This window comes from Berghia stephanieae, chromosome 12 (genome assembly GCF_034508935.2).
Source record: "Berghia stephanieae isolate SIO BIC M18660-M18661 chromosome 12, UCSD_Bste_1.3, whole genome shotgun sequence".
NCBI classification, from domain to species: Eukaryota; Metazoa; Mollusca; class Gastropoda; order Nudibranchia; family Aeolidiidae; genus Berghia; species Berghia stephanieae.
Window position 1 is genome coordinate 548428 of NC_088371.1, and position 11353 is coordinate 559780.

Consider the following 11353-nt stretch of genomic DNA (forward strand, 5'->3'; position numbering starts at 1 on the left):
TAGGTCTCCATTTATCACTACATCACACATAGGTCTCCATTTATTACATTACACATAGGTCTCCATTTATCACTACATTACACATAGGTCTCCATTTATCACTACATTACACATAGGTCTCCATTTATCACTACATTAAACATAGGTTTCCATTTATCACTACATTACACATAGGTTTCCATTTATCACTACATTACACATAGGTTTCCATTTATCACTACATTACACATAGGTCTCCATTTATCACTACATTACACATAGGTCTCCATTTATCACTACATTACACATAGGTCTCCATTTATCACTACATTACACATAGGTCTCCATTTATCACTACATTAAACATAGGTTTCCATTTATCACTACATTACACATAGGTTTCCATTTATCACTACATTACACATAGGTTTCCATTTATCACTACATTAAACATAGGTTTCCATTTATCACTACATTACACATAGGTTTCCATTTATCACTACATTACACATAGGTCTCCATTTGTCACTACATTACACATAGGTCTCCATTTATCACTACATTACACATAGGTCTCCATTTATCACTACATTACACATAGGTCTCCATTTATCACTACATTACACATAGGTCTCCATTTATCACTACATTAAACATAGGTTTCCATTTATCACTACATTACACATAGGTTTCCATTTATCACTACATTACACATAGGTTTCCATTTATCACTACATTAAACATAGGTTTCCATTTATCACTACATTACACATAGGTTTCCATTTATCACTACATTACACATAGGTCTCCATTTATCACTACATTACACATAGGTTTCCATTTGTCACTACATTACACATAGGTTTCCATTTATCACTACATTACACATAGGTCTCCATTTATCACTACATTACACATAGGTCTCCATTTGTCACTACATTACACATAGGTTTCCATTTATCACTACATTACACATAGGTTTCCATTTGTCACTACATTAAACATAGCTCTCCATTTATTACATTACACATAGGTCTCCATTTATCACTACATTACACATAGGTCTCCATTTATCACTACATTACACATAGGTCTCCATTTATCACTACATTACACATAGGTCTCCATTTATCACTATATAGAGGAAATCCGTTATCCCACCCCCACTTACTCTTACTCTCGTTTCTCAACTTCTGGTGTTTTGTAATCATTTGGTGTAGTTTTGTTTTACATTTTCCTTCAAACGTTTTGTAATAATAGTAATATAATAAATAATAATAATAATAATAATAATAATAATAATAATAATAATAATAATAATAATAATAATAATATAATATAATAATAATAATAATAATAATAATAATAATAATAATAATAATAATAATAATAATAATATAATAATAATAATAATAATTAATAATAATAATAATAATAATAATAAATAATAATAATAATAATAATAATTAATAATAATAATAATAATAATAATAATAATAATAATAATAATATAATAATAATAATAATAATAATAATAATAATAATAATAATAATAATAATAATAATAATAGTAATAATAATAAGGCACACATTGACAGGAGGGGAAATCATATTTGCTACATATAACAATTACACTTCTCAGATATTATGGACTATTTATATACACTCAGTTCCATTCATAACATTATTAAGACAAAGAATTCATCAGGTGCGTTTTAAGGCACTTTTTGAATTGGAATGTCATATCAGACGAAAATACTCTACTTTTGGGGCAGCATGAAAAAATCACTTATTTATTTATTTGGTAGCTAGTTTAATGTGATGTAAAATGGAAAATGACGTAATGACATTTACAGCAATCAGAATCCACACATTACTCTCCTCTAAGGTGTTACAGCCTACAAAAACAGTAGGTGATGCCATTTATATTGATATAATAATACCATTTCAATTCTAAAGGTCACTTGTAAACACTTAATAATTTATTAATAGCCGGGGTGGTTCCGATAGCTCAGTTGATAGAGCACTCACTTCACACACAAAGGGACAGAGGATTGATCCTTGGTGAAGTTCACCCAGCAGTGATTGGGTAGCTGGGTCTGTTAGATCTGGCAGAAAGTACTTTGCAATAGATTAGCGTCCTTTCCAAAGGGTAGCATGCAATTGCTACTGCCCGTTTCACGCTATAGAAACCAGAATAAATTCCTGCTCCAATTGGGAGGGTGGTAATTGATTGTTGTAAACCATTTGCTGTCTTACTTCTAAATAAAGTCACTTTGCCACTTTTTGTTTTCAGAGAAAAACATGAAAGCAACCACCAACCAGCCTTCCACAAGGTGAGACAATAAAATCTGTCCCAGTTCAAGGGTGCAGGAGGTCACTTACTATCTTCTTTCCCCCTATATCTTTTTATTAAAGTTGCTTTCTGTCTTTGTCATGGAATGGGATAGCCCTGACCGAAGTCCTTGGCTGGGAGGGAAACAGCCAAATGAAAAGTTAAAGTTTTGGGAGATTATTTTTTTGCTCATTGTAAATCATCTCTGTGTTAAGTATTATTATATTTGTTGTTTTGAATGTATAATGTAAGCATTTGAGTGTATTCCTCTTAGTGGGATTTCGTGCTGGTGTCTGGATGAGACTTTTAGGCGATCTCAAACTAAGTACACGGACAGTGTGCTCTAGGAATCTACATCTGTTCCCTTTTTGAATCATTCCCCTTTGTCTTACTTTTTCTCGTTTGCTTTCAATTGTAAACCTATAATTTTTTTAGCAATCCATTTTTACTTGTGCTGAAATGAAATCAATGTGTCGCAATTGCCGTCAAACCCGTAACTCACTCAATCCTAGAGATTTTTGATGCTTTTCAAAATTAGAAGAAAATGAGCATGTGCATAGATAGTTTTATTTAACTACCATTAACATGTAAAAATTAAGAACATTAGCCGAGATACTACGTCTATAACTTGTCTCAGAAAAATGTAATAAAAAGACATAAGGTAAAAGTAACTCGGGTAAACTACGGATATAGTCGGTGTTAGGGTTGAGTGAGTTAAAAGCAAAAATTCCCCAAACGAAGTGATTCAATTTGTCTGGTCCATCAGGGAATCGTCATCAAATTCAACGCCAACCAGAGATACGCCACGACGGGGATCACAGCCACAATCCTGAGACTGGTCGCTGATAAAGTGGATGTTCCTATTCAGGTGAGTTGTTATTGTTGTCATGTTTGTTGTTGTTGTCATGTTTGTCATGTTTGCTTTTGTTGTCATGTTTGTTGTTGTTGTCATGTTTGTTGTTGTCATGTTTGTTGTTGGTGTCATGTTTGTTGTTGTTGTCATGTTTGTTACTGTTGTCATGTTTGTTGTTGTTGTCGTTTGTTGTTGTCATATTTGTTGTTGTCATGTTTGTTGTTGTTGTCATGTTTGTTTTTTGTTGTTGTCATGTTTGTTGTTGTCATGTTTGTTGTTGGTGTCATGTTTGTTGTTGTTGTCATGTTTGTTGTTGCTGTTGTGGTGTTTGTTGTTGTCACGTGTGTTGTTGTTGTCATTTTTGTTGTTGTTGTCATGTTTGTTGTTGTTTTCATGTTTGTTGTTGTTTTCATGTTTGTTGTTGCTGTTTTGTTGTTTGTTGTTGTTGTCATGTTTGTTGTTGTCGTCATGTTTGTTGTTGTTGTCATGTTTGTTGTTGTTGTCATGTTTGTTGTTGTTTTCATGTTTGTTGTTGCTGTTGTGTTGTTTGTTGTTGTTGTCATGTTTTTTTTGTTGTTGTCATGTTTGTTGTTGCTGTTGTGTTGTTTGTTGTTGTTGTCATGTTTTTTTTGTTGTTGTCATGTTTGTTGTTGTTTTCATCAATTGTCTTACTGATTACTCGAGAGTCAAACCTTAAATCGACTGGACTGCTGGTTTAAAATACAGAGTTTGAAAAAAGGTCCGTTTTTCTGTTGACAGATCTGATAGCTGAATGCCATTGGCAGAGATGGGGGGTCTGAAAGGGGGAGGTAAAAAAAAAGTCTAACAGTAACAGGTGACTTATTCAGTGTGACAGGATTCTTTGGTTCAATACGGTATGTGTGGCGATGTGGTCCAGGGGTATGGCACTCGCTTTTGGATCGGAAGGTCCTGGGTTTGAGCCTCGTTTTGCGCATTGTCGAGTCATTGGAAAAGGCTCTTTACTCACATTCTTTCACCGTACTCAGGTGTAAATTAGTACCTGCCCGTTAACAGAATTGTCTCTGTTCGAAAAATTGTAATATCACCTAACAGGCATCATGTCTCTTCTCACATGTTACGTGTTATTGTTGGCTAGGGACCCTTTGTAAAGCGCTTTTAGCACGTTTAGTGGATATTGCACTAGATAAACGCTAAGATTTTTTGGATTTTTTTTCTAGTATGTTGGAGAAATACATGAAGTCATCTGTTATCTTTCAACCTTTTTTCCCCTTAGTTTTCATTGGGTTTATGACCTAAAAGTGTTGCAAGTATTATAAAAGGGATCAAAATATAAAGAAGACAAAACAGCTGGTTGTGTGACGTTTGTGTTTGGTTTGATTTCATATGTATTGGCTATTTTTGTCTCTAACAGGATTTTGTGGTCCGTAATGATTCACCTTGCGGATCCACTATCGGCCCCATCATGTCGGCCAAGCTAGGAGTCCAAACCATTGACATCGGGGCCGCTCAACTTTCCATGCACTCCATCAGGGAGATGGGCTGTACAACGGATGTGTTACATTGTGTCAAGCTGTATCAGGTAGGTTTGAGAATTCACCCTGCAAAGTCAAAGGTCATAAGGATAGGTACGTGTCAAAGGGAGATGATCATAGTATTAGATCAGGAACTTGAAGATATATATATAGACATTTTCTGCTATCTTGGGAGTATAATTGACAAGGATGGAGGCACGGAAGCAGATGTGAACGCACGGATAGGAAATGCACAGGCTGCATTCACATCTTTGAACAGAGTTGGGAGAACTAAAGCTAAGACTTTTCAACTCAAACGTGAAAATGCTGTTACTGGTCAGCTACATATTTAAAACCCATGTACAGTGAGAGAATGGGAGTAAAGAGTCTTTTCCAAGGACTCAAATTTGCATCGCACACAGCCGGACTCAAACCTGGGACATTTAGGTCAGATGTCAAAGGTCGGGCTGATCTGACCTTCACTTGTAAGCTTTAACTCTAACCTTTGTCTTCCTCTTCCTTCCACCCTTTGTGACCCAAAAGCTATCTCAGACACTAAAACTTGAGGCCACAGAATTCGATGCATTGCAATGTCTGTTGTAATTTGAATTATTTCCTCGGAGTGCCAGAAAAGGGTATGAAAAAAGCTTTCTGACAGATCCTTCCGTCACTTTGCACCAACTTTCTGGAACAATCTCCCCTTATCACTTCATGACGTGCCTACTGAACTTGCTTTCAGGAAGGATTTAAATACTTGTAATTACTCATTTAATTTGGGAATTTTAAATTGATTAGTTCTATATAATATATGTATTTGAGCGGGCAACGATCACCTGATTACTTGATGCTGTCATTGTCATTAATTGATCTTTTTTTTCTTCATGTTTCACAGTGAGATGAATGGATGTATAGATGGATAGTGGAATGTGTATGTGTGTGTGTGTGTGTGTGTGTGTGTGTGTGTGTGAGTGTGTGTGTGTGTGAGAGAGAGAGAGAGAGAGAGAGAGAGAGAGAGAGAGAGAGAGAGAGAGAGAGAGAGAGAGAGAGAGAGAGAGAGATTTGAATAGATTGATGTTGTTGTTATGCACCTAGAGCTTTATTGTATAGAGGATTTGGCGAAAATATAATAAAATTTATTATTAATAAATGGTTTTCTCTTTCTCTCTCTTCTCCATCCAGGGATTCTTCCATTATTACCCACAGATCCAAGCCTCCATGGCTTTCTAGTTTCCTGTCGTGGTCATCGCTAGGGTTGGTCTTGATACAGAACACTGACCGCCAGAGGCAAACCATCTGCAATCTGATTTTCTTTTGAACTTTAGAAAAATGAATGATGACAATGATGATGAGGACGAGGATTATTATTATTATTATTATTATTATTATTATTATTATTATTATTATTATTATTATTATTATTATGAATATTATTATTATTGCTTATTATAAATATTGTAAAGTCTGCGACTCCCAAGATGTTCGACTCTCAGCATTAGTTATAAATATTTTTTCTAAACAAAAAGACAAACAACAAAAACCAATACACACAAAAACTATCAGAGATTTTTTAACCATTCAGAATTTTCATTTTTCGGTCCTAGGGTGTTTTATTACTGGGGGTTTAATGTTTAAAAAAAAACAAAACAACAAACAACAACAAAAAACTTCAAAAGAAACATTTGTGCTGTCGGTAAGGAACTGTCCCAATGCCACGGAACTGTCCCAATGCCACGGAACTGTCCCAATGCCACGGAACTGTCCCAACGCCACGGAACTGTCCCAACGCCACGGAACTGTCCCAATGCCACGGAACTGTCCCAACGCCACGGAACTGTCCCAATGCCACGGAACTGTCCCAATGCCACAGAACTGTCCCAATGCCACGGAACTGTCCCATGCCACGGAACTGTCCCAATGCCACGGAACTGTCCCAATGCCACAGAACTGTCCCAATGCCACGGAACTGTCCCATGCCACGGAACTGTCCCAATGCCACGGAACTGTCCCAACGCCACGGAACTGTCCCAACGCCACGGAACTGTCCCAACGCCACGGAACTGTCCCAATGCCACGGAACTGTCCCAATGCCACGGAACTGTCCCAATGCCACGGAACTGTCCCAATGCCACAGAACTGTCCCATGCCACGGAACTGTCCCAATGCCACGGAACTGTCCCAATGCCACGGAACTGTCCCAATGCCACGGAACTGTCCCAACGCCACGGAACTGTCTCAACGCTACAAAGACAGATGGGGAGGATTAAAGACTAGTTGTTACTTGACTTTTATATTACAAATCAGAATTGTGTTGTCCATTGTTGTGTTGTCCATTGTTTTGTTGTCCATTGTTGTGTTGTCCATTGTTGTGTTGTCCATTGTTGTGTTGTCCATTGTTGTGTTGTCCATTGTTGTGTTGTCCATTGATGTGTTGTCCATTGTTGTGTTGTCCATTGTTGTGTTGTCCATTGATGTGTTGTCCATTGTTGTGTTGTCCATTGTTGTGTTGTCCATTGATGTGTTGTCCATTGTTGTGTTGTCCATTGTTGTGTTGTCCATTGTTGTGTTGTCCATTGATGTGTTGTCCATTGTTGTGTTGTCCATTGTTGTGTTGTCCATTGTTGTGTTGTCCATTGTTGTGTTGTCCATTGTTGTGTTGTCCATTGATGTGTTGTCCATTGTTGTGTTGTCCATTGTTGTGTTGTCCATTGATGTGTTGTCCATTGATGTGTTGTCCGTCCTGCCTTCAGCCAGCAGACCGTCCACTGACAGGAAATTGTTATCGCCTAGACTGATTTCCATCAATTGGGGTCACCCAAAGGAAAATGTTGTCTTGTGAATTTGGAACATTTGGAAATAATTTAAGCTTTTTTGTACTAGTTAAAAGACTTGAATTTTTATTGAAGGAAATAAACAATCTCTTTTTGGTCCGAAATTCAGGATGCAAAGTTTCCTTTTTTGATTTGGGCACAGTTACCCCAGTTGACGGTACCTGTGTCTTGTCATAAAGTCAAAGTCAGACTTATTGTTACTAAGTTCAAGTCACCCCCCCCCCCCCCCCTCCCCTAACAGCTGACAGAACGTCCATCAATTCCGTCATGATTATTTATTTATTTACATGTAATTGTAATCAGTCTATGAAATACGCAGCAAAGAATCGACGGCTTTCATCGTCTACTTGGAATTCTTTTATTGTATTTTATTTTATTTACTGTTTAATTTTGGTCCCTCATATATATATATATATATATATATATATATATATATATATATATATATATATATATATATATATATATATATATATATATATAAAAAATTATTAAAAATATATATATATATATATATATTTTTTTTTTTTTTTTTTTGGTGCGGCTTGTGGTATGTGGTATGACGCTCGCTTTCAGATCAGAAGGTCCTGAGTTTGAGCCTTGCTCGGTGAATAGTCAAGTCCTTGGAAAAGGCTCTTTACTCACATTCTCTCACAATGTCGTCTGTCAGAAAAAAATGTAATATTGCCTAACAGGCGTCATGTCTCATTCTACATGTTACCCATTGCTGCTGGTCAGGGACTCTTTGTAAAACGCTTTGAGCACGTTTGGTGGATAATACTCTATAAAAAAGCTCAATATATTTTTTTATTTTGCTTTTTTAAAATGTTTTTTTTAAACTGCTTTTTTGACTAGAAGTGTTGTATTTGTATCATCCTTTGTGATACTTTGACTTGGGCTGGAGGGGAAACCTGTTCCTTTATGGGTTGGAAACTTTTGGAAGCTTTTTGACTTTTGTCAGCCTGGTTTGTGGCTGGAAATGTGTTTGTTTTTTAAGGTCTTTACGGCAATTGCAACACAGTAAGGTCATTTCAGCACCAGTAAAAAGGAAGAAAATGGGATAGTCAAAAGTTCTAGAATTACAAAGTACCCAAGAAAAAGGAAGACAAGGGGGAATTAGTTCAAAAAGCGAACAGATGTAGATTCCAAGAGCACACTATCATCAGTGGACTTAGTTTGAGATCACCTAAAAGTCTCATCCAGACACAAGCGTTGCTGGGAATGGCGTGACTGAGACCAACCCCCAATTTGTCCACTTTTCAAACATCTTTATATTTATATGAAAACAATCCGGACATTGAAATAACCTGTCTGATATTCTTTTACTAAATTGGGGGGGGGGGGGGGGGGGTCTATCAAATGAATCCAATGATGCACATTTTACCATATTTGTTTAGTAGAATCTGGGCGGGGGTCACATTTGGGGGCTGGTATTAGTCACCCCATTCTACAGTATTGTCAGCTGGTTGTAGCTGGCCTGGTCATTTTCCTTCTTAGAAAACCTGATGATAGGAAAAGTTTCCCCTTGAGCTGCAAAGTCAGTACATTTGATGTTTTATATTTAGCTGATGAATAAAACTTTGGATATATTTTTTGTCATAAACGGATAGAAATTTGTTTGGGTTATTTTTCTTTACTTGTTTTTGAGGATTTTCAGCACTTGCAATTCTCAAGTCACAAGCCTTACTCAAGTCACAAGCCTGTCGATTTTAATCCCATTGGCTGATTTCAGACTTTTAACAATCATCAGTTTTCAGTCTTTCAACTGAGCACAATATCCAAGTGCTTAGTTTGAGATCACCTAAAAGTCTCATCCAGACACAAGCACATGTCCCCACTAAGAGGAACACACTCAAATGTTTACAAATCATTATAAATGTCAATGAGAAAATAATACCATACATAACAGAGATGATATACAAGGAAAAAAATATAATCTCCGAAAACTTTAACTGTACATTTGACTGTTTCCCACCCAGCCAGGACAAAACCAAGTAATCTCAGAAAGCATGTTGGAGAACAGACATAGGGGGTAGAAGACAGTATGTACCTCCCTCCCACTATGGGAGGTCAGGAACCCCATCTAGAAATTCAAAGTTGAAACGGTCAGCTGTATAAATATAAAACTGTTTTCTTTTGTTCTTGAAGTCCTGGGTGTAGTCTAGATTTTTTCCAACCCCCTGTCCACCTAGTATTGATTGGGTAGCTGGGTCTGATAGATTTGGTGGAAAGTACTTGGCAATAGACTAATGTCCAATCCAAAGGAAGCAAGCAATTGTCCATTTCACGCTATAGAAATCGGGATTTTTTGTTTTTAAGGGTTTTACTGCGCTTGCAACACATTTAGGTTATACCAGCGCCAGTAAAAAGGAAGAAAATGGGATAGTAAAAAGTTCTAGAATTACAATTAAAGCATCCAAGAAAAGGTAAGACATAGGGGAACTGGGAACAAATAAGGATCAGATGTAGATTCCAAGAGCATACCACCAATGTACTTAGTTTGAGATCACCTATAAGTCTCATCCGGACACAAGCACAAAATCCAACAAATAGGAATACACAATATTACATAACAGAGAGGTGATTTACAAGGAAAAAAATATCATCTCCCAAAACAATAACTTTGCATTTGACTGTTTCCCTCCCAGCCAGGACTCCGGCCAGGGCAAAACCAAGTAATCTCATTCCAAGACAAAGACAGAAAGCATGTTGGAAAACAGATATAAGGGGATAGAAGACACAGTATGTACCCCCCTGCCCACTATGGGAGGTCAGGATCCCCACCCAGACATAGGGGATATAAGACACAGTATGGACCTCCCTGCCCACTATGGGAGGTCAGGATCCCCACCCAGACATAGGGGATAGAAGACACAGTATGTACCTCCCTGCCCACTATGGGAGGTCAGGATCCCCACCCAGTAAGGGGATAGAAGACACAGTATGTACCTCCCTGCCCACTATGGGAGGTCAGGATCCCCACCCAGACATAGGGGATAGAAGACACAGTATGTACCTCCCTGCCCACTATGGGAGGTCAGGATCCCCACCCAGACATAGGGGATAGAAGACACAGTATGTACCCCCCTGCCCACTATGGGAGGTCAGGATCCCCACCCAGACATAGGGGATAGAAGACACAGTATGTACCCCCCGCCCATTATGGGAGGTCAGGATCCCTACCTAGTAAGGGGATAGAAGACACAGTATGTACCTCCCTGCCCACTATGGGAGGTCAGGATCCCCACCCAGCCACTATGGGAGGTCAGGATCCCCACCCAGCCACTATGGGAGATCAGGATCCCCACCCAGTCACTATGGGAAGTCAGGATCCACACCCAGCTGCCCACTATGGGAGGTCAGGATCCCCACCCTGCCCACTATGGGAGGTCAGGATCCCCACCCTGCCCACTATGGGAGGTCAGGATCCCCACCCAGACATAAGGGATAGAAGACACAGTATGGACCTCCCTGCCCACTATGGGAGGTCAGGATCCCCACCCAGACATAGGGGATAGAAGACACAGTATGTACCTCCCTGCCCACTATGGGAGGTCAGGATCCCTACCCAGATATAAGGGGATAGAAGACACAGTATGTACCTCCCTGCCCACTATGGGAGGTCAGGATCCCCACCCAGCCACTATGGGAGGTCAGGATACCCACCCAGCCACTATGGGAGGTCAGGATCCCCACCCAGCCACTATGGGAGGTCAGGATCCCCACCCTGCCCACTATGGGAGGTCAGGATCCCCACCCTGCCCACTATGGGAGGTCAGGATCCCCACCCAGTGAAATCGGGATAAACTCCTGCTCCATAGGACTTTTTTTGTGTGTTCTTGAAGAGACAAATATATTCATTCAC

The 11353-nt window shown here is 38.6% G+C and overlaps 1 protein-coding gene across 1 annotated transcript in view; it reads left to right on the top strand.

Moving 5' to 3' along the window:
* Window positions 1–6366, top strand: part of LOC144958386 (aspartyl aminopeptidase-like) — a 31371-nt gene extending 25005 nt beyond the window's left edge. Inside the window, exons 12-15 of the mRNA XM_078890378.1 lie at window positions 2276–2315; window positions 3081–3182; window positions 4561–4728; window positions 5840–6366. Coding sequence (XP_078746504.1) covers window positions 2276–2315; window positions 3081–3182; window positions 4561–4728; window positions 5840–5887 — 358 coding nt within the window. The 3' untranslated portion in view covers window positions 5888–6366. The remainder of the gene's footprint in view (window positions 1–2275; window positions 2316–3080; window positions 3183–4560; window positions 4729–5839) is intronic.
* The last annotated feature ends 4987 nt before the right edge of the window (window positions 6367–11353 follow it).